Below are 25,443 nucleotides of genomic sequence, written 5' to 3' on the forward strand. Positions count from 1 at the left end.
AGTTTCTAAAATGGTCTATAATTTAGTTACTATTGCAACTCATTATTTTGGTTTCTAAAAATTGGTTTCTATTTGATGATTTTTTTTAGTGTAATTTGTTGTTTTTAGTTAGATGACATATTAATAATGGATAAGAATGATTTAATTTTAAAAATTACAAAGAATGAAATATTGATGAAACTATATAATGCATAAAATTGAGGGGAGTATATTAGAAAGAGAAAAGATTCTTATATTCACAAATCTAACACTTCATATTTGCATACACTCACTAAAAATGGATAATAACTCAATGAGAATAGATGAGTAATTAATATTGAAAAATAAAAATAGACAATCAAATACCTAATAGCACGTGTTTTTAATAAGTGAGTAATAATATGAAGTATTAAATGTGATGAATAATAATTGTTCTAGAAAGAATGTATAGTGTTATTAAAATTAGAAGGAATTAAAAATTTTCAAAAAATTCATTGGCATTCAATTGAAAGGTACTCCATCTTAAATTAAATATAAGTACATTTTAATGATAATATTTAAAAAATATCCTTATATTTAAATTTAAGTATGTGTCTTGATAAATTAAAGCATATGATATTTATAGATTTCCTATTTCTTTTTCAAATGTAACATTTACATTTTCACTAATTTGTATGAGATAAAATATTAGATAAAAATTACTCTAAGATGTCATATTCTCCAAATTATTTCCTATAATGCCACACAATTCCTTGGAACCTTTTTTTTCACCCATGAGAAGTTGGTTCCTTTAGTTGCACTTCTCAAATTTTACTTAATTATTTATTATTATTTTAAAGTGTTTTTTTTAAATTCATCTTAATTTTGCAAAATTTTGTTTTTTAATACAATACTTAGTTTTAATATAAATTAAAAATATGAAAGTTTATTCAAAGTTATAAAAAATATCATCAAACTAAAACACAAAACAATAATTTTATTATAATTTAAAAATACAATACATAATTAATTTGTTTTATTTAATAACAAATTTAAAATTAAGTACTTTAGAATTAAGAAAGTGATAGTAAGTACTTTGATCAAACTTTCATTAATTTGTATCTAAACAAAGAAATATCTGATCAATCTTTCATCAATTAGTATCTAAACAAAGAAATATCTGATCAATCTTTCATTAATTTGTATCTAAATAGAGAAATATCTGATCAACCTTTCATCAATTTGTATCTAAATAAAGAAATATCTGATCAATCTTTCATCAATTTGTATCTAAATAAAGAAATATCTGATCAAACTTTCATCAATTTGTATCTAAACAAAGAAATATCTGTTCAATCTTTCATTAATTTGTATCTAAATAGAGAAATATTTGAGTGGTACATAAACAAGCAATCCAGAAAAAGGTTTTATGATGACAAGGAAACACACTTTATTGTGAGAATAATTGTATATTTGTTAAGAATATCAAGCATGGATAAAACATTGTTAAACATGCCAAAAATGGAACAAAACAACGATAGTTGTCTTCCAACAATGTCACAGATAAAACAAAAAAGTTGGCATTACAAGCAGCAAGCAGCAAGAGCTGTAGTATCTCTTTTAGAATGATCTAATATCAACACACGAATCCAATTAATAAATTTTCCAAAAGAAGAAGAAGCACTCAGTAGTAGTAGACTGATAAAATTACAAACAAAATTGATTGCAAAAGAAGCATAAGCATCAAGAAAGAGCGTGTAAAATAAGCTATAACTTCTCCAATAACTGAAGCACCTAAAATTGGAAAAGAGAACTATTATAAGGGGGAGGAACTACCTCACAATAAAACATTGCCCCCTGTATATGGCACTTGCACAAAAAAACCAATGCCTTTCAATGTCTTGAATGCTCACAAGTCAAATTTTGTGGACAAGCATGACCACACACCATTTTCCTACACAAGAATTTAGTTTTCACAAGATGAGTTTCTTCACCTACTCATCTTTAACTGGACTGGCATACTCGGTTCCGTTGTCCAATGCAGTCAGGTTAGATGACGTGCTCGACGAGACGCCGTGAGTCTCATTGTAACTGTTTTTTGTTGGGGATCTCTGAGGATTGTTAGTTGCATGGTTTTGTCCCTCCTCTGCTAGTTTTTTCATAAGGTTCATGATGGTTGGAACAAACTTGGTAGACAAGGATATGATTGCCGGAAGCTGAAGAAAGAAAGAAAGGGTAAGAAACAAGGATGCTATGAACTTGAAAACAGACACTTTGAACACTATAGAATGTGAAAGCCTAGTAGCTTATTAGCTGAACAATAAACTAATGCTCATAGATTGCAACAAAATTCACACAAGCAATACAGATATATTAGTCAATATTGGGATTGAACAATAAACTTTGAAGATCATAATAGCTTGTACTCACAGCTCCGTTGCGAAATTCACCCGAAATGTCAAGCTGCACCCACAGGGCTTTAGCAAGAAGATAACCAACAAAGATGACACCCAAATACAAGGGATTTCTGCCATGGAAAATATTAAAATTGGGTGAGATCAATTATTTAGTACACAAAAGTAGAGAGTTTTCTTTAGGTTTGTGCTTAAGGTAACATTATGTTATTAAAATACTAAAAACAAGTTTATCTCCAACACAATTCTCTTTTTACAATTACTACTTTTACACTAAACAGTAGTAAGAGGAGTAAGATGAAGAGCAAGAGAAAAACCAAAGAAGCAATGCTAAAAAATATCAGCAGAATGAGGTTCACATGCACCTTAGAAGTGTCATAAATTCATTAAATCCTAGGATAACCAAAGCAGCTATCGCCCAAGGGGGGGGTAACCAGTTGTTGTTGCGCTTGTTTGCTTCCTGAAAATACAAAGAATATTACATCAATAAGTAGGAATAGTAAAATCCAACAAGAAATTCAAATCTATTGATAATTTACGCTTTCATGAAAGAACCTAGAACCTAAACATTACCACAAAAGAGAAAAATCCTTTGGACCATGCCAACAATTTTACAAAGGACAAAACTTACATTAAGTACAACAGGTACTGCTGGTGCTATTCTCCAATCAAATTTGGAGTTTTACTTCGGTAATTTGCATCTTTTTAAATGCATGGCGTATTACCAAGGTGAAACTCTAAACATAATTGGAGAATATCACCAATAGTACCTATAGAACTGTAATGTAAGTTTTAACCCTTTAGAAATACAGAAAAAATACTATGTGAAATATAAGAGCATAAACTTGGCTCATTTCCTTAATATCCAAAACAGACATAGAATTGACATTAATAATATTAATTTTCCAATAATCACAGTAGATTTTCCATTTTCCTATATATAGAGGAACTTTAAAAGTCTTTAACAAATAAGAAACATCATGCCTGTGCAGAAATGGCTTGAGAGACACTGTACTCTGTCTCTGTCTTGAATTGCCTCCACAAAGACTTGCACTGGACAGGCGTAATCAATGTTTTAGAGGATGAAACCTGAATGGAAATTTCACACACCACAGATCAGTCAGTGCCCAGGATAGAAAATGCTCTCAAAATGTCACCAGAGAAACCACAATATAGCATTTGCAGCCTAAAATATACATCAAACAATTCACAAATCATCACAGCAAGAGATATATTTATATTTTGTTAGGGCAATCAGATCATTATTTGATGCAAATCAGACCATTCATCTACCGAAATGAATACACAGCTCAATAGTTCATCACATAAATAAAAATGCACCTCTTCCCAGCTACTAGAAGCTAGTGGATCAACCGTTGTCATGCTCCTTGTACCATTACTACTTGGTGATGGTTCCACCAAAGCAACTGCTAACACTTTCTCAATATTGTCAGAGTCATCATCATCCAAACGAATTGCAGCCATTACAGATAGCAACTTCAATGACTGAAAAGTTGTAAATATGGTTAAACAGATTAAACAAAAAGCCATACATAATCATTAAGGAAATAATATTCATAGACATGCCGTACAGCAGATCGAGCAGTCTTGGTGATGGCTCGTATATCTTCTTTACCAGTCCAAACACGAGGCATTGAATCAGCATCATGACTAAACAACATTGTAAACCTGCTTTCAAAAGTTAAGGTAAGTGCATCAAAGTACAACTCAAAGGAAAAGATAAAAGTCAACTTATAAATTGCAGAAGATTCGTACCTGTCCTTCATGCGGATTAGAACTCTTCCTACTTCTTCTCTGGCCTTTCCTTCTACCAGACCTCTTGCATAATCCTCTAAACTTTTAAGCATTTTCTGTCTTGTTTCTTCATCCATATCAAACCCAGTAAGTGCAGCAGAGAACCCTGAAACAGCTGATACAGTCTCACGCGTAAGAAGGTTCCTTATTGATGACCAAGTATCACTACTAGCTCCGTCCAAAAGAGCTTCGACAGGTCCAGACAAAGCGTGTTTAAGTTTTTCCTGCAACAGTAATACTATGAGAAATCTTTCCAAGAAGTTATTCCCTCAAATTAAAAACCAAACCAACTGGAACAACCTAACAAAATTTCATAAATTACAAGCCTAAAATCACTACCGAGCACGAGAAGTATCTCGTACGTTTGAATAGTCGCTATTAATTGAAAAAGTTTTAACAACATATATTGTATCAAACGTTCCCTTATTGATGGTGGGTAAGGACGACGATTCTACCCATACCTAACGGATAATTGCAAAATAAAAATCCACACCAGGCAGAATAAAAATCTGCTTAATAGGAATACTACAGTACCCAACCAACCTCATAACCATATACCTATAGATGTGTGAGATTGAAAGATTTCATGTACATAGACACTATTTATCAATTTTAAGAATTAATTGATTAAAAAATTATTATATAATCCTGATTATGGTAAGTTTATAATACTGATATCGTGTGGCCATGTTCCAATGATTTAAGAATTTTCTTCAATTTAACTGTAACAATTCTTTAATTAATGTTCTTTATTAATTTATTGATTTACACTTAAGCTAAGTGACAGAAGCAAAGGGTGACATGTAAGGGCCAAGGTCACCTACGTATTTAAATTATGCCCCTTAGAAGCTACAAAAACAAAATATTGGAAAAATGAGCATAGACATCACCATGCTAATTGGCCCTCGGGGAGAAAAAAGAGAGAAGTGTATCTGATACGACAAGTAATGTGATAGGAATAGAAAGATAGATATGTAATAGACTTATTCTGAAGGTGAGATGTCTATATATAATTACCCAAAATTATTTTATCCACCAAATTTATTTATTTTCTCATTCATTATTGTGAACTCAATATAGCTAATAAATGTATATATATTATTAAACTTCTTTGTTTATTTTATGCAAGCAAAAAATTCAAGTTTTCTTTACTAGATTATAATTTTTTTGGTTCTTTGATCTTCCAAATTCCAAATCCATGGCTCCACTCCTAAAGTGAAGTGTGGGTAATGGGTATTTTTTCAAACATGAGTATAAAGACAAGTACTTTAGTAACCTACTCAAACCCTATCCATTGTCATCCCCACAAGTGGGCACTCTTGCTTAGTTATAATCGCATATCACCACTCAAAAATAATTCAAAATTGATTTTTGGCACAACTATTAGTACATACGGCTGCAATCTTGGTGTCATTACTGCTCTTGACGTTAATCACTCAAAGATTCATAAGACATGAATGGTCAATACCTCATATGATGAAGTAAGTTCAGAAATCTTGGCTGCACGCACAGTTGCAACATGTGCTTCAATATCCCGCAGCAATTTATCTCGCACTTTAGATGTATCCCAGTTTGTTTGTTCAATAACAATATCTGCAATGACAATAAATAAGTTTCATTGAGCAATTCAGTTTAGCGTAAGAGACATGCTTGCAACAAATATTATCAAGTTTGACTTCTTAAAAAGTAGACATTGTAATGAACCAAAGCCTAGCAATTCTGCACCCAACAGCAAATTAGTCACTGTACACAATCCACTTCTTGTTTATCCTTATTCACGACTTTCCCTTTCCAAATGTTCATTATATGCTTCGGCATTCAACTTCAATTTATTTTTTGTTCACAAATAAACAGAATAAAGAATTATTTTATTACCTGCACATGCTTCATCAAATTGAACCATACAAGACGCACTGCAATTATTAGCAGCCACAGAAAACCCTTCCCCTCCATTCAGAGCCTTGTCAAATGCCACCTTGAATTTATCCAAAGTGCCAGATCTTATATGTCCCAACGCAGATTGGAATGCTGGTTGGACAAGCTAACCAATTGAAAAGGTGTTAGGCGCCACTATAATTATCGCAATATAAAAGCTACTGAGAAAGAATTAAGGCTACTGTGACCAGTATCTAAAATTGTCATCATTGTTTCAAAAATCACCAATTTTTTGTTTGTCTTTCAATAATCATCAAATTCATGTATGTCCATTAGGGGAAAAAGGTTGAGCCCAGTTGAGAAGGATTACTTGGAACAATTTTTCTTGGAGTTGCTTTTGTTTGGAAGATCTCACACCTTCATCAAAATAGGTGGCTTCAGCATCATACCTATATTAAAAGAAAATGCAATAGCTCAATATACCTTCACTCCACATCACCTTATTCTTACATGATGCAACAGCCAACAGCATGTAACGTTAAGACAACAAACTTGTAAAATTCAATATCAAGGTATAGTAAACTTCGAGATTGCACATAGCATCACAGAAATAAAACCAGTCCTTTATAAATAATGAGATGGTATTGGAAGAGCAGCCAGAAAACACTAGATGGTATTACTGTGTAACACATGTAACTACCAAATTCAAAGACCAGAGTAGAAAATAAAGAACATCAAACTAAATACGGAATCCTACAAAAATTCCACCAATAATGGATGCCAATCTTTCTTCTACCACCTTGAACAATCAAAACCATTCATTCACCTCTGTTGAATCTGGTTGACGAAACAGTCTAGATTCTTAGGAGCTAGTTTAGGAAGAATAAACCTGAATCAAATTAATTCAGATATGTTTGGTATGTATCTTTATGGTTTTATTTCCTCATTTCTCCCCCTGACTTGTAGGAAATTTGTTTCTCTGATATTTGTAGCAGAATCGTACAAAAGATGCTGTACAAATACCTATGTACCATGATTTTATCATAAATTTCTCTAAACCTACAATTTCACTCAAAAATCATGACATAAAAAATGAAAAAAATATTATAGACAGGGCATGGGGATGAGGAATCCGGCTGCTCTAATCAACAGAACTGGCAGTAATGGTTGTAAAAGGCTAAAAGAGTTAGACAAAAAGCTTAAAATATAGCAATGTGGTATTCCGTAACTGAGCCACAACAAATACAGATTTCTTATAAATTGAACTACACTCACTCTGATAAACAAGTACCAAGCAGTGAACTGAGCTTTCTCCCAAATCCAGGAACAGGGCCAGATTGGACAGCCTCTTCCAGTTGACACCAATCCTGAGGGGTAATTGAAAGCAATTTCCACATCATTGGTAATTAGGAGGGTCAAAATATGTTGAAGGATTATATCAAACTAAATGTCAATACCTCATGTGCTGCAAAAGAGGTATATTTCTCATTGGTGATTTCTTCACATCGTACAGTAGCAACCATAACCTACAAGTTGGTCGACACTTTCGTTAATAAAATCAAGGTTAAATTGAAATATAGTCCACACAACCTACAAGTTGGTTGGTGCTTACGTTAATAAAATGAAGGTTAAATTGAAATGTAGTCCCAACACCTGACATTTATTTTTTCATTTTAGTACATAAAATTCTCTACACTTTTGTCCCTCCATGAAAAAATGTTTACTAAAATGGTCCTTGACACTGCTTACCAACGTGACAACAGTATTAGATTTAGTACCTATACTTGACAAAAGAAATTGTTTTAATCCCTAAATGAAAAAAAAATATACATTTTGTTGGGGCCTACCTGAAAATATCTCCACATTTTGGACCCTATACCTAACACACTTTTTTTTAATTTTGTACTTACGGGAAAAATACTCTAACACCATTAATAAATGTCAGCAAACAATGGGGACTAATTTGTAAAATAAAATCATGTAAGAATCAAAATCATGCAGGAACTAAACTGAAAACTAGAGTCAAGAGAGTGGGGAGCAAATTTTTAATTTAACCTAAATCAATACACATGAAAACAAAAGCAGTATTGTCAAGCATTATATTACCTTATGTGCAGGAAGGTCAAGATCTTTGTTCTCCTTAATGACTTTCCATATATGCTCAGAACTAAATGAAAAACCAGAAGCAGGAACTACTCCCCGCCGATCCCCTGCAAGCCCACCAGGAGCAATGGAATGCTGGAATCGTTGCCGCAAACTGGCAACCTACATTCAAAATAAACCAGAACAAAATAATGAGCAAATTAGACAAACAGACATTTAATAAACCAAAAAACGGATCTGTTCCCCACCATGAAAGCCAAATTAATACAAATGGATCAAAATGCAAGGGCACATAATCACTGCTGCAGATACGGAGATAAAAACAACCACAAAATCCTTATAATGGGGGGTCATATCATACCATCAGCAAGTAAATAAGAAGGAAACTAGTGCACAATTCATACCTGCTCTTTAAATTGCTCTTCCTTTTCTTCATAACTAGAAAGTGCAACAACTTCAACCTGGTTATTTGTTGCCAAGTGTAAACAATTAATATAAACTTCAAATAAAATCTTGCTGCACAAAAACATCACTAAAGATTAGCAATATCAAAGGAAAGAAGAACTGACGTTGAAAAATTCACTTAATGGGGTTTCCTTGTGGGCCTGTGGTTTAGGAACAGAGTCCCATATCTGCACAGGGAAAAAGTAAAACAAGAAAGGTAAGTAAAAATTCTATAATAATTCCATAACAATATATGGAGATGAAAGCACTACAGTACCTTCTGAATATCTTCCCGCAAAACAGGTTCTAAATTTTCAAGTGGCGTCTATAGAAGAGAAAGATTAACCACGTCAACAACAAATAAAAGTATTTAAAATTAAAAAATAAAATATTAAAATATATATAACAAACAGTTATAACAAGATAATAAACAGCTATTACAAACCCTTGTTTTATCCCGTATGACAAACAACAGTGTTGTTTTTCGTGGACTAAACAATCTCATCATGACCTGAAAGCAAAATTGAGCAAACAATAAGAAAGATGATAAATTGACAATTGACAAGTTTCACGATTCAAGATAATTGCTTGAGTCAAATTGGCCAACAGCACATACTTGAAAGACAGTTTTCAAAAGTGGCTTATTTGCAGCTTGCTCACGGCCAATGTCATGGCACCACCTTCATAACCATTGCAGAGGAGGGGAATTAGTCACACAAAGAAAGAAGATTCAAAATGGAAAAACATTAAAACAAGAAATACAAGCAGCTACAGATTTAAAATTTTCTGAAATTAGTCCGTATTAAAACTAAAGCAAGAAGAAAAGCTCACATGTTTATTAACACAATATCTGATACAGCAAGCGCAAATAGAGCACTCTGCTTTTCAAAAGCAGTGTCATCCTGAGAAAAAAACAATTTCAGTACACAAGGAGAACTGATCGCATAAATTAAACTATTCCTAATCCATCACAATGCTAACATGGATTAAACTTTTATGGAACTCTTTCTCACAATTTAATAACAAATAAAATTCAAAAGAGATCAGGAGGTTAGAGAGGGGGAGAAACTAACGAGATAACCAAACCTCCTATTTATAATTTCCATAAAAAATTTAAAACAATGTAATTTTGCATGTGCAGAAAAAAAAGGAAAAGGAATGCTACAAGTAAATCTTGAACAACAGGAATTTATTGAACTCCAAAAAGGTTTATAATAAACATCAAATGTTCTACAAGGCGCTAGAAATTCAAATTAAAAAAATATAAATCCAAATGTCAATTGGATGCTGCCAATAGACTGGATTTTGAGCACTTCTACCAAAATAAGTTAATATATAACAAAAAAACAACACCTCTCCGCGTTCTCTTCCATCAGTACCCTCCAAATCCATAACAAGTGTACAAGGCTCTATGCCGGTGCATTTAGCCATCCAGATTCCTTTGGTTGTTTGAGACCTGAAAACAACCATACTCATCAGGTCACCACCCTGTTAGCTGATCAGGATTTGTGTGACATGTCAAAATTGCAACAACATACCTTCCCTTGAAAGCATCCATCTCTCTGAAGTTGGTACGGAACAAATTATTTAATAGTGTGCTCTTGCCTGCCCAGAGCAAAGAACACAAAGAGCTAGATAAGATTAAGATCCTTTTTTGCTTGTTAATAAATATAAATAAATGCAAAAGAGTGAAGTAAAATTAAAGACAAGAAATACATTTTAAAGGTTATAATTCTCATTAAAATTCAGGAATCACTGTTAAATATAGATGATGAAGGCATAGATATAAGCCACGCTACAATTGGGCTCGTGGCGAGTTTTTGGGTACTTTGCAATGGGTCATTCATAGGTTCCAGTCTCATTGCTACTCATGTAACAAAAAGTTGTAAATTTATATCAGATTCAACTAAAGGAGGATATTATTCATTAAACTTTTATTTAACCTTTCCATGGATCTTAAATAACAAAAACCTTCATCATAGTTTTAAGTGAAATATCTTAATTACCTGCAGATTTTAAGATCTTCAGGTGTATAGACAGGTTACATTAATCATAGAATCCAATTATCTTGAGAAGGGAAGGAAAAACAATAAAGGCTATGGAAGCAAGAAAACATACCACTGCTTTGTGGACCCATTATAGAAACTACAGCATACGAAAGCCCACATTCAGCCAACTTCACCTCCTTCATAAAGCTTTCAACCCCAGAAATATTGAATGTACCATCTCCATCAATAAGCTGAGTTGAACAACAAGACTCACTATTTGCTGGATAAGCAGATACTTCATGTTAGTAGGGGGTGAAATTCCAGCACATAACTTGCTCAAATTTAAAGTATAACACTAATTGAGATCCACAGGCAAAACTGGAATCTTAGGTATGATTGCAGCTTTGCACTGTGATATACAAATTGCTAGAAACACAGAAATCAGGAAAAAAGGAAATTCAACTTGATCATCCAGCCCCGGTAAGAACATTGTTATCTGGTTCAACACTCCATCCATTCATCAATTCATGCCCAATACTCCCACTAACAAGCTGAGCAGAGATACTAATCTCCATACCATAAAATTAAATTAATCAACCCTCTAACAGGCACACCCTTCTCAATTTTCAATTTTGTTCTCCCCATAGCAACAATCTAAACCTTGTCCCGGATCCAACCAATTAGCCACACAAAACACAATTAAGGATCAAATGTCAAAATCAATCACACCCTCAATTTCCCATAAATCCTACAAAGATATTCACTCGAAACTGAAATTATAATTACAAATAAAACAACAGTCGAAAATAAAAGGTAAAAACAAAACGCATGCAAGTGTAACTACAGGTTTTCCGTTAACACCCAGCAACCATCATCTATAAAAGATTCAAACTTTGATGTAAGCTAAAATTGGGAAAGCAGAAAGAAATCAAAAGGTGAAGAATAAAGCTGTGATCAGAACAAGATCGAAAAAAAAAATGCAGGAACCAGATCGACGATGAATAGAAAAAGCGTACCCATTAGCCTGAGATTGGAGAAATGCGCTAAGGAAGATCGAAAGGGAGAAAAAGGAAGGAAGCGATCTCAGAGTCTCTCTCGCAGAGGCGTTACCATTGCCATGCCATCACCATAACTACACACATATACTTCATTCCAAATAATGCTTCACATTTTCTTTTCTTTTCTTTTTTTTCCTTTTTTACCTTTTTCTTATCGTTGAAAAATTGGAAATAACTTTTTTTAGTTTTATTTTTTATTTTGATTCTCAACAAAAGAACATCAAATTGAATTTTCTTTTGAAAAAAAAATAAAATTAAATCCGCTAATCGAGAAAATTAATTAGATTAATGAAAAAATTCAGAAAATGAGAAATTTTCCAAAGACCTCGCCGCGTTCATGACAGTATCAAACCAATCATCGTGTCTTGTTTGTGGCGCAATCCATCGTACCAACTACCAACACAAACTAAAATGTTTTTCTCTTTTCTTTTTAATTATTTTTATTATTAAGTCAATTTTTATTCAATAAATTTAGGTTCAATTTCAATTTTTTGAAATTATAGTTTTCAAATATCAATTGTTAAAAATAAGTACTCTTAATTTTTTTATTATATGATAAAATAAAACAATTCATTCAAAATGACATAAGTTTACAGTATAATTGGAGTAACTAGTTTTTAATTTGACTTTCTTAATAACTATTTTAAAATTTGTTTACAACATAATTTATTATAAAACTGATACGTTATTTTTTAGCTATTTTTTTCGTAAATTTGGTTAAAAAATCTATAATTATTAGTTTTACATGTGTATGAAAAATTAAAAAATTATCACAAAATTTCTAGAATAGAAAAAATAAAATCATAAAAAAAAACTAATTTATCCAATTAGAAGAATTCGTGTGATTATTCATAACTCAAAAATTGTGAATTTTTTTTTAAAATATTATTGGTGAAATTTGAATTAAAAAGTTATATAAAATCATTGAGCATAATAAAAAAATTAGAAAATGGAGTAAAAAGCTATGAGTTGAAAAAGGGGCGGTGGAAGAATGGGACCCACTTGCCGCCCTATGTCTTTTCAGCAAACGTGAAATATAGCGCGTGTAACTCATTTTCTCATCATTTCTCTCTACAATCACTTGCGTTAGATGCACGCGCGATCACATTGGTGCAGCATTTGCTTCTCATGTGCTTCGTGGGTCCCATCCTTTTTCTGCTTCTTCTCTGTTCAAAACCTACATTCCTCTTATTCATTTTAATATTCATTGTGAATGTTAAAGATTATTCTTTGTTTATTTAAAATATATATTTATTTATTTTTATTTTTATTATTTTTTTATATGAGAAATACTATAAATATACCAAAAAATGTGAGATTAATTACATTTATAATAAATTGAGAGATAGTGTGAATTGGAGGAAAAAGCTACTAAACAAAGAAAAATGTTAAATAAAGCTTAATTAAGAAAGTGTTATAAATGAGAGAAATAGAAGTAAAGAGTACAAGGGTATTAAATTTATGAATTCATCAATCCAATTTCATTTATTTCCATAGATTTAATAACAATATGATAAATAAATGTGTCAATTATCAATTTAATTAGTTCTTTGATTATTGGTTAAATTCACTAATTATTTAGTTAACCAATATCATCATAATCATGATAGAAAGTGAAGATAGATTTAACAAAAGCTATTCAAACATTTCAAAGTAGATGTTTACAATGGTTTCAACCTCTAAACAAATAGAAACACAAGTGGTTGATTGGTATAAGAAAAACAAAGATTCAAGGAAATACTACTTAGCTTAGATTGAGAAATATGAACGAGGTTATATTGAACAAGATATTACATTAACAATGAAGTTTAGTTAAAATTCATTAAAGAAATGAAAGTAAGATGAAAAAGATTAAAAATGGAATTGTGCATGTGGTTATCATGTTGAGCATTGGAAATGGGAGAGTAGGTGAGAAATATGAGAGTCAAGGAATGGGAAACATAAGCATGAATCAATGTGAAGCTTTTAAACACACTCACTCTTTCTATCCTTTCAATAAACCTACTACTTATCCTACAAATTTATATCCAACTTTTTTTTTTATTTTGGTATTTTGATTATGTATCATTTCAAATCTAACTCAATTTTTATCAACCAATTGAAATTTACATATTCATTAATTGATTTTTATTATTGGTTATAGATTCAGATTTTATTAACCTGGTTATTAATTATAATTTGATTATTTTTAAATTATTTACACAATTAATGTTTTTTAATTAATGGTCAATTTACATAAACTATTAGTATTCTTATTCTATAACTTCTAATATTTATAATTTTATTATATATATTATTTAAGTAAATCAGAATGAATATATCAGTTCAACAGTTCAATCCGTCTCTACCACTTTTTGTTGTTAGTTTTTATATTTATTAATTAAATGTTTTTTTGAAGGGTTTAGGGTTTAGGGTTTAGGGTATGAAGTTTAAAAATAATTTTTGAAGACTTAAAATATAATTTAATATATATTTTAAAATAATTTAGAAATAAAATTTCCTTTTTACCTATTATAACATCACTGTCTCTCTGTTTTTTACAAAATAGAGATTAAGATAAACTTAAAAATTATAGGTAAAAATAAAATTCAAATTTAGATGAAAAATAATTTTAATATTTTAATATCATTGTAAAATATAACAATAATTTGGTAATTAACACATTTATTATATGTGCATAGATGTTTATGACTTTAGTAAGAGAGGTATTTATTGATATCATACATGAAATATGTTGTTGTTAAATTATTGTATCTTGTTATTTATGATCTTAATTACTCAATAGTTCGCACACATGAACAATCATAACTACTGTTATATGTATTAACAACTTATGTAAATACATCACTGATAAGAATAAAAAAAATTAAGTTCATATAATATATATATATATATATATTTTATATATTTTAATATCAACAGGTAAGATGTATTTGCAAGTATAAATACCATTATATTAGTATCACTTTATTAATAAATGAGTGTTTAAAATAATCGTATTTACTATTTATGGATATTCGTAAATCATACTTGATTAATATTCATTGTGATTTTTTTTTGTGATTTTTTTTTGTGATTTATGACTATGATGGCTTGATTTTATTATATGATAAGCATTTTATTCATAATGATAATAATAACTACAAATGAATGAATATGGTGATAATAATAATTACAAAAATTTTATCACAACTATAAATATAATTATACAAGTAATAATTATAATAATCTCATCGCGATTATAATAGTGTATTATTTTTTAAAGTTTTAAAATTGATCTGAATTTTAGATTTTGAGAATTTGATAATTAATTAAGGATTTCGTTTAATTTACATAATTTAATTGGAAAATAATGCCCTTCTTTTTATCATGCAAATATTAACTTGTTATTGAGTTGAACAAATCACATTAGACTATATAATGATTTATTCTCAAACTTATTCTGGTGAAAACTTACATTAGATTATATAATAATTTATTCTCAGACATATTGTAAAAACTTTTATGTTAGTGGTGTATTTAATATAGTGACACATTTAAATGTTAAGATTGAAGATAATTTATATATATTTTATTTTTTTAATTTTAGTTTATATATATTTAATTCTTTTAATTTAACTATATATTATTTTTAATAATATATTTTTTTTTTAAATAAAATCGTAACAAAATTTTAAATAAAATTCTAAACGAATAATATTTCGAACGTGTCTGTATATTCTTAAAATCGTCATTTTTTTAAAATACTTTTAAATTAACTTCTAAATTATATTATATAAAACTTTTTAATGAAAATATATTTTAAAAGAAGACAAAATGTGAATTTTAATGAAAATATGTTTGTTGTGCTACCCATAAATTAACTTCTGGATTATGTAATCTGGAAACGCATTTGAAAAAAAACTTTCAGATTACATTATCTGAAAGTTAAAAAAAACTTATGAATTATGTAATCCGAAAAATAATTATGCATATGAAAAAAGGTTTACAGATTATATAATTTAGAAGTTAATTACAAATTTGAAAAATAACTTCCGGATTATGTAATCCATAATATTATAGAGAGGCATTTTTTGAAATACAAAAATCTATGGAGGTGAGAGAAGAAGGTATGGAGGTGCAGGAAGAAGCAGCCTAGATGAAGAATTGACCAGTGACAAACCTGATTTGGGCTTCCAAATGAATTGTGATCAGTCCAAGGGTATTTCTTCCTGCACCCCCACATAAATACTATAATTATTCTTCATAATTTTAGGTGATTCTAGAATAGAGGTTTCGTAAGTAAAAGGTGTTTTTATCGATAATAAAAAATCAATAAATGTAAATCACTTTAGAGGTGGTTCAACCGTATAAAAAAAACTCAAGCCCCAAACCTTCACCATCCAAATCTAAATCGCTCCACCATACTCCTAAAACCAACTCACCTAACTAAACTTAGAGATCTCACCTAAAAGAACAAACTCATGGAAAAAAAATCAACAAATCATCCTCATACAGACCAGAGAATCAAGACACTAGTCAAAAAAGGAAAAAAAACGTAGCATGAGACTTGGTAGTGACTAACGATCAAGCCTTTAATTGAACAAAGGCAAAAATTTCTGAAACATCAGTCACACCTCTATTAAAAATTACATTGTTCCTATGCTTTCATAACTTGCTTACCACTGCAATTCAAACTGCTCCCCATACATCGCTTGGAGCATTTTTTAGTTTGAATTGGGAAAAATTCAGCAAAGGAACGTTGTGAGACTCGAACTGCACTCCAATCCATTCAAAGGAATGACTCCAAACTAGCAAAGCAAATCTACACTCGAAAAACAAATGTTCTACAAAATGTATTTTCAGAATAAGAAATTCAAAAGAAAAAAAAAACATTCTGAAATACTATTTCCATAACACATTTTTTAATTTTTGGAATTAAATATAGAATTCATAAAATGGCTTCCAGAAAGTATGTTCTGGAAAGAGTATTCTATAATTCATTTTTGAAAAGAGTAAAATAGTCTTTTCCAAAAATAATGGAATGCAAGAAGCCATTTGTTGGGGGTGCAGGGAGAAACATACTCAGTCCAAACTCAAAAACCTAAAAAAAATTGCTTTGTGGAATAGGCTAAGGTGGGCTTTCATTTGTTTTAATTACTAGGACTCTTTTTTTTTTAAAAAAAAAAAACACGCAATTGCCAATGAGAATAAATTTAAAATTTAAGCGAATAGATAATTAGTATTTTAATGTGACTTTTAGTAGAAATGTCGTGTTTTGAAATACAAGTAATATATTTATTTATTTTTATTGTAGATAAATTTTAATTTAAAACTTTAATTATTACTTACTATTCCTGATAAATTATTATAATTGATTATATTGCAACACAAAACAATTTTTTTTCATTGTATTTTAAAAAAAAAAATTCTAATTTTATTTTCATGACTTAGAAAATATTTATTTTTTAAAATTAATTGTCTCAATTTAACCTATCATTATATTGAATTTAAGCGTAACAGAACAATATAATCATATGTATAGTTTCATCCATAATTCAACTAGTATGAAAGGGTTAAAACTCATTAACAATTCCCAAAAACAAATTCAAAATCATGTAATCAATAATAAAAGAGAGGAAGAATAATTGATTTTTGAAATATTAGAAATAAATCTTTAATTTAATAAGTACCCCACCTCAATCATATATATACTTTTTACTATAGTCCTGAAGAAAATTAACCTATGTACTTTTCATACACAATTTAAATATATAATTAAATAAATTAAATCTTACACATAATTTAAATTTAATTATCATTTTTAAAATTATACACACATTAATATTAACACACGCAAAACTGGTATGTACATATTCAGTAGTAAAAATATACTTTAAAGTAATGATCTATATTTGTATTATTTTCTTTTAAAACTACAATAATAAGAAAAGTGTATCAACATGGATAGAAAAGGAAAATAAAAGCAATCAAGAAAAAAAAATGATACAAAAGGAAACATACCAAACAATAATATGAAAATAAAGAGAGAAATATTAATAAACCATAAGTGCAACATTAATAAAAAAAGACAGAACCATAGAGTAATACCTTTTGAGTTATATATATATATATATATATATATATATATATATATATATATATATATAAACATATTTACTAAATAATTTAATTTTTCAAAATAAATTTAAAAAATTGAATTTAAAGCGAATTTTCAACGTGAATTTTATTATGATATTATAATATTTATATTTGTGATAAGTGAGCATTAAATTAACATTATAGTCCATGTTGAAAAATTCGTTTATTGTAAAAAAATTGTCAATTATTTATTTTAATAATTTTTTATCAAAAGTATTTAAAAGATTTGAAATTTGAAAATAAAAAAAATAGGTAAAATTAAAAAGATAAAAAAACTTATTTAACTATTAATTTAATAACCATTTCATTCTAGATAAAGAGTTTGCAAATTAACAAAGGATTGTAAAATGGGTATTATAAATTAACATGTGTGGTAGATATTGATTTTGTCATTTAAGCTAATTGAAAATGAGAGTTAGGGTTTGGTATTCATAACATTCTGAATTTTTAAAAAGAGTGATAGAGAGAGATTAACTACTTCATTCAAAAAAGTCAGAAAATACCATCTCACCAATCTTCTCCATTTTATACATTTTCTTCACTCACTTTAATTAATATATTTCCAATGTCCAAAATATAAAACAAAAACAAATTTATTTTGTTGAATGAAAAAAAAAAAAAGTATTCATTAAGATACATAATGGGATCAGAAAAATTAAACACTTTTTAAAAAGAAAAATAGAGAGATAGAGAGAGTTGAACTATATATTTAATCAATGTTCTTCACTTTACATATTTATTTTTTAAAACCACTTTTATATATTTTCAATAACATTAATGAGAAAGAAATGTATAAACTATTATTGACTTCTGCTTATTATTAATTAATTAAAAACTTAAATATATATTAAATTTAATTATCCTTTTTCAATTAATTAATTTCTCTTATTTACCACGTAAAACACTAGTTTCTTTTTTATAGAAACAAAATACTAGTTATTTAAAATTTCAGATAAAGCAAGGAAAGTAAAAAGTGTCTGTGAATGACACGAATAAAAAAAAACCCATATAAAACCACTCTAACTTCTATATAATTATTATTGTAAATATTTTCACACTATTAAAGGATAAAATATATTTAATTCTAAACAGTGTTATAATTACAACATTGTTTTTTCATAAGATATAAACGAAAGTGGCATTTATTTTTTACCTTTATAAAAATCAGTATAAAATATTTCTGCATTAATTACCTTTTAATAAAAATATTCTCAATTGAAATTATTTCCATTCACAAAACAAGCACTTGATAAAGTGCATTAATTTCACATTGTTTGTAATTATTTTAAAAATTAATTATTTATAATAAATAATACTTTAATCTCGATGAGTCAATTAATTGAATCTTATATTATAATTAGTAATTAAATTATTCTAAGACAGCATTGTAATTAAATTTAAAAATTAATCTGACATATTTATAGGATCTTAGTCGGTGAAGAATAAATGTGTTGAGCAAATTGTTCTTTAATGATTAATGATTAATTAATTAATTAATTTTGTTTATTTTATTTTTGCAGCGTTTGAGAAGAGAGTTAGTAGCAGAGTAACCAGAAACAGAAACAGAAACAGTGTTACTTCATTTTGCATATATCTATTTTTATCTATATTTTTCTCTGCATATTTCGCTCTTCTTTTTTGCTCCCACATCGAAACGACACAAAGGTAGCAATGAAGAAGAAGATGATGGCAAGCACCGCCATCTCCGTCGTCTTCGCCGCTCTCTTCCTCTTCTCCTCCGTCCACTCCTTCTACCTTCCCGGCGTCGCTCCTCGCGATTTCCAGATTGTACGTTTTCCGTTTCTTCTCTCTGCGTTTTCCGTTCTTTCAAATTCCGCGCGATGTGCTTCGTTAATTTATTGATTACCTTTAATCCGTCGTCGCGCTGCTCGGATCTAGGGTTTTGCCTTTGATCTGCGTCGAATTAGTGTTGATTTCGTCTTGCGCTGTGTTTAGGATAATCGATTGTGTGTTAGTGAAATGACTGAATAAATTTGGGGGATTCCGCGGTTGTGATGGTTTTTTTTTTTATTATTTGCTTTGATTTAGAAGGTTGTGTAGTGGAAACGTTAGTTCCGTAAAATGATAATGCCGATTCCGAAGACAGAATCTCAGGAGATCTTCGTGTTCGGTTGTGAGGTCTTTCGATGCTGTTTGAGTTCCTCTTTAGGCTGTTTTCGAGGAGGTTGATCACTTGCGATGAGTGATTAAGCCTGGTTGTGTTTTTATAGGTGCAGGTGGAAACTGTTTGCTTAATGTGGCTCGTGATTGACTTGGTCTGCGGAAATAAAAAATGTAGTGTGTCATTTGAGAATTGGTATCTGTTGATTCGGAACTTTGGTCGAGATTGGGAGAATTTCATTTCGATTTGTGTTGTTTTTGGTTTCTAATTTGTTCTGAGTGAAGAATGAAGATACTGAGTTGCTGTTTCATGTGTGGGACCAGGGTGACCCTCTTTCTGTCAAAGTGAACAAACTATCATCTACAAAGACTCAACTTCCATATGACTACTACTTCTTGAAGTATTGCGAACCCTCCAAGATATTGAACAATGCAGAGAATTTGGGAGAGGTGCTTAGAGGTGATCGCATTGAGAATTCAGTGTATGCGGTGAGCTTCTGTTGTCTCATCCTTTGACATTTGGATAAGATGATGATGTAATTCAGTGGCCATAAAAGGTTTGTTGTTTAGTTGTGTCAACATAAAAGGTTTGTTGTCTTCTTTTTCCAGTTTCAAATGAGGAAGGAACAGTCTTGCACTGTTGTCTGTCATAAAACGTTAGAAGCTGAATCTGCAAAGAGTTTTAAAGAAAAGATCGATGACGAATATCGAGTGAACATGTAAGTGGTAAATGTATTGGAGCTAGTGCTTAGTTGTGTAGTACGATTTCATTTAATTAGTTTGCTAAGATTCACTGGCTTGTCGGGTGCTTGTCTATAGGTTTCTGCTTTGAATTCCATTGACCCTTGAAGCTCTGAATTGAACGTGCAGGATTTTGGATAACCTCCCTGTTGCTGTTCGTAGACAAAGGAGGGATGGAAGTCAATCAACAACATATGAACATGGATTTCGTGTTGGGTTCAAAGGAAACTATCAAGGGGTATCACACAACTTGAATTTTGTTGTATAGTTTAATTTGAAGAATAATTTTTGTCACTCCATATTGTAACAAATTTATGACTTTCCTGCAGAGCAAGGAGGAGAAATATTTTATCAATAACCACTTGAGTTTTAGAGTCATGTATCACAAGGATCCGGAAACTGGTTCTGCTCGTATTGTTGGATTTGAGGTCACCCCAAACAGGTATTGTTCTTTTCTTGACCTCTCTTTGTTAAGGGGGTGTTGCATTCTAATGTTGTTCCAACATGGCTGAACTTGGTTGGGTTTCATAATTTTACATTAGATTTTGTTATATATATATATATATCTGGAAAATCATGCTGTTTGTAGGAAATAAGAATGAAACAAATTAGTTAGATTTTTATCTAACAGATCTTAACTTCTTCGTAATGTCACATTTATTTGAATAATAAATAATATTTTGGCATTAGAATCTTATAAATGGGCTCTTAGATAATTTTTTCTTCTTTCGTGGTAAGTATCATAACTTACGCATTTCTTTACGTATTGAATCTATTTCTCTAAAGTAAAGCACTTGTATATTTGATTTCATATGACTGCTTAATGTGTGTTATGTCTTTCTTATATGAATTATGTAACTGTAAACAGTATAAATCATGAATACAAGGAGTGGAATGACAAGGACCCACAGGTAACAACATGCAATAAAGATACCAAGAATTTGATGCAAGGTAGTACAGTCCCACAAGAAGTTGATACAGGCAAGGATATCGTATTCACATATGATGTTTCCTTCAAGGTATTGCCAATTAAAATCTTGGCCTACTCAAACGGTCAACTCATTCATTATACGATATGCTAAGCCAAGTTTATTGGTATTTTTTTCAGGAAAGTGATATCAAATGGGCATCACGGTGGGATACATATCTTTTAATGAATGATGATCAGATCCACTGGTTCTCCATCATTAACTCTCTGATGATTGTTCTTTTCTTGTCTGGAATGGTAGCAATGATCATGATGAGAACTCTTTACAGAGATATTGCTAACTATAATCAGCTAGAAACCCAAGATGAGGCCCAAGAAGAAACTGGGTGGAAACTTGTTCATGGAGATGTTTTCAGGCCACCAGTCAATTCGAATTTGCTTTGTGTTTATGTTGGTACTGGTGTTCAGATCTTTGCAATGACAGTTGTGACAATGGTATTTGCTTTGCTAGGGTTTTTGTCTCCATCTAATCGGGGAGGCCTCATGACTGCAATGGTTCTGTTGTGGGTTTTTATGGGCTTATTTGCGGGGTACTCCTCAGCACGTTTGTACAAGATGTTCAAGGGCACAGAATGGAAAAGGAATACCTTGAAAACTGCGTTTATGTTTCCGGGCATTCTTTTTGCTGTCTTCTTTGTACTTAATGCTTTAATCTGGGGAGAGCAGTCCTCCGGAGCAGTCCCTTTTGGAACAATGTTTGCTCTAGTCTGCTTATGGTTTGGTATATCAGTACCCTTGGTCTTTGTGGGAAGTTACTTGGGTTTTAAAAAGCCAACTATTGAAGACCCAGTGAAGACTAATAAAATTCCCAGGCAGGTACCTGAGCAGGCATGGTATATGAAACCTGTCTTCTCAATTCTTATTGGAGGCATTCTTCCATTTGGTGCAGTTTTTATCGAGCTCTTCTTTATCCTCACATCAATATGGCTGAACCAGTTCTATTACATCTTTGGCTTCCTTTTCATAGTGTTCGTGATCCTATTAATCACCTGTGCCGAGATTACCATTGTGCTTTGCTACTTCCAATTGTGCAGTGAGGATTATAATTGGTGGTGGAGATCGTACCTCACTGCTGGGTCCTCTGCTTTGTACCTTTTCCTCTACTCAATTTTCTACTTCTTTACAAAGTTGGAGATTTCAAAGCTGGTCTCGGGCATCCTTTACTTTGGATATATGATAATAGTTTCATACGCCTTCTTTGTGTTGACCGGAACTATTGGGTTCTATGCTTGCTTCTGGTTTGTTCGCAAGATTTACTCTTCGGTGAAGATTGACTGATTTCAGGCATCATATAGTGGATGATTACAACGGGAACCCGGAATCTGAGAGGCTTTAACAATTAGAGGAATCAAAGCAAATGCTGCCGGGAAGCTACCTTTTCCCCCCACTCCACCCTTGAAAGCCCTTTTTGTTTATTGTTAGAGTAGCAGATGGATTGTTTAATTTGTTACACTGTTTTCAAATGTTATTGTGGTAGTTTCTCAAGTAATAATATGTCTGCATATTTCAACATGGCACAACCAAGAGATGAAACTATTGAATCAGCAATTCATCTTCAGGTAATGTTTGTCATGAGGATGTTTGACAGGTTAAAGTAGTATATATTAAAATATATAAAATTGTTATTACATGCAAACTCCATACCTCAAATAATTATAAATAGACATATTATATGTTCAAAATCCCCCCCAAAAAAAACCCAAAATTTCGGTTCACATGAAAACTCAGTCACAATCGTTTTCTAATATTTACAATCTAAAACATATTTAGACCAATTCCTTGTGGACTGAGTCAGTTTTATAAAATTGTCAGATGTGTCTTAGTTGGGAAAATTTACAAATTTGGGGTAATTTTTTCTCCTTTACAAAAATGGGCAAATTTTAAAAAGTTACAAAAATAGATAAATCGTATTAAGAAACGATTTTAATTGGAAGAATATACACTGTTTGAACGAATTATTTTTTCAAATTAGAAATCAGCTTTAACTTTTAATTAATTTATTTATTTTAAATGAAGTCATTTTTTTTTGTTTATTAATTTATTTTGGTTTTTCAATTTTATTATATTATTATTAAATATTTGCTTAAATTATAATAATACGTTAATTAATTACTTAAACTAACTACATATTTATTTAAATTAAAATAATAAATTATATTTAATTACTAATAACTAAATGCATAATTTCATAATTTACTTACTTAAACTAACTAAATATTTGTTTAAATTATAATAATAAACTATCTAAATTATATTCAATTACAAATAATTAAATATACAATTCTAAAAATAAATAACATAAAAAAGTTCGACATGTACTTGCTTCTTTAGTTTAATTTGAATACCATTATTATTATTATACATTTGGTGAGATTTTATTTTTTTTATAGACAAATTATCATTATTATTTAAATAAATATTTAGTTAATTTAAATTATTAATTTAAAAAAAAAAATAAAAATTAGAATTCGTCTTTTAGAACGTGATTTCTAACTTCGAATTTTTTTTATGAACAACTTATTTATTTTTGTAAAAATGAGAAAAAATTACCAAAATTTGTAAAATTCCCTCAAAGTTGATCGAACTGAATTCTCCGAATAGAGGTCCTAAAATGACTAAGTGAATTTGGCTTTATCTGATGGATGAAATAAATTACACTGAATTATTAACGGTATATCCTTTTCTGTATTCTATTAAAATCTTACTTCATTCCATTCTATTTTTAGAATAATTTCAAAATCTAATTTTTCAGTTTAGAACAAAAAGGGTGGTCCATGATTTTTAAAGATGCAAGAAAAAATGACTGCATGTAGGTGTTTTGATATTATCATTTCTTAAAAATTTAAATAAAAATAAAGTGGATCAATTTGGTACTCTAGGTCGCTTTTCACATTTTGACCTATCAGGATGTACAGATAACCTTTTTGATACTTCTAATGACTAAGATGAGTTTTTCTATTGGGGATTTTCCAGGTTGAATTATGCTTTCTACTTCTTAGTTGAATTGTGAACAATACTAAACCCTAAACAAATACTCATAAGCAAACTATTTAATTTAATTGTATAAAATCAATTTTTAAGGTGAAGTGTTGTATCCACCCATATATTATATAATTTTCTTTTACATAACAATCAAAATTTTAATGTGAATTAAAATATTAAAATATTTTATAGTGACTTACTTGAATATTGTAATATTATAATCTATGAGATTCAAACACGTCTTTTAAATGGTGTATCCGACACTCAGAACATTTATCCGTGTTCAATTCAAAAAATATTTGTTAAATTTCTAACAATTCAGTTCTAATATAATTTTTAAAAGGAAAAATACATTAATTTTTTAAAAATTCAAATTTATTGTATAAATTTTTATTATGATTATAAAAATAAAAAATAAATCTTTTTGAATTAGTCATAAAAAAACATTTGTTTGCTTAAAAAAATAAAACATACTTGTACACATAAATATTTATTATCAATTTATATAATTTATAATTATATAATACATAGATCTGTATTTTTGTGTGTTATATTTTAAAAATTATAAATATAAAGTATTTTAAAAATTATAAATATCTTCATAGTTTTATTTAGTATTCGATAGTTTTATTTAGTGTAAGTACTGTGAGTAAATCTCAAATTTAAACCAGAGAAAAAAAATCAATACGAAACACATATTTAACTTTTGTTATCGTGTTTAATTAAGTCCTTCCCATCATTTTGTAACTTTTAATATACTTCAACTAAGAGTAGAAAAGTGTACTAGTAACACTTTCTGAAAACAAGAACAAGTA

General features: G+C 29.8%; 2 protein-coding genes across 2 annotated transcripts; one reads left to right on the forward strand and one right to left on the reverse strand.

Moving 5' to 3' along the window:
- Positions 1-1,589: 1,589 nt before the first annotated feature.
- Positions 1,590-12,073, reverse strand: RHD3 (Root hair defective 3 GTP-binding protein (RHD3)). Its single transcript, XM_068622043.2, has 23 exons — positions 11,614-12,073; positions 10,728-10,877; positions 10,148-10,214; positions 9,963-10,065; positions 9,441-9,511; positions 9,226-9,289; positions 9,055-9,120; positions 8,887-8,934; positions 8,735-8,797; positions 8,570-8,626; positions 8,169-8,327; positions 7,520-7,588; positions 7,338-7,429; positions 6,433-6,511; positions 6,063-6,228; positions 5,656-5,780; positions 4,149-4,411; positions 3,965-4,061; positions 3,714-3,878; positions 3,357-3,461; positions 2,738-2,832; positions 2,389-2,485; positions 1,590-2,174 (listed from the first exon to the last, which is right to left on the reverse strand). Exons 1-23 carry the CDS (start codon positions 11,615-11,617, stop codon positions 1,953-1,955), a joined length of 2,427 nt encoding a protein of 808 aa, XP_068478144.2. The 5' UTR covers positions 11,618-12,073; the 3' UTR covers positions 1,590-1,952.
- A 7,171-nt stretch (positions 12,074-19,244) lies between these two features.
- Positions 19,245-23,158, forward strand: TMN7 (transmembrane nine 7). The gene is made up of 7 exons (XM_068621316.2): positions 19,245-19,584; positions 20,242-20,406; positions 20,527-20,636; positions 20,788-20,896; positions 20,988-21,100; positions 21,527-21,677; positions 21,767-23,158. Exons 1-7 carry the CDS (start codon positions 19,468-19,470, stop codon positions 22,922-22,924), a joined length of 1,923 nt encoding a protein of 640 aa, XP_068477417.1. The 5' UTR covers positions 19,245-19,467; the 3' UTR covers positions 22,925-23,158.
- Positions 23,159-25,443: the final 2,285 nt, after the last annotated feature.

This window comes from Phaseolus vulgaris, chromosome 10, assembly GCF_051622355.1.
Source record: "Phaseolus vulgaris cultivar YP4 chromosome 10, ASM5162235v1, whole genome shotgun sequence".
NCBI lineage: Eukaryota > Viridiplantae > Streptophyta > Magnoliopsida > Fabales > Fabaceae > Phaseolus > Phaseolus vulgaris.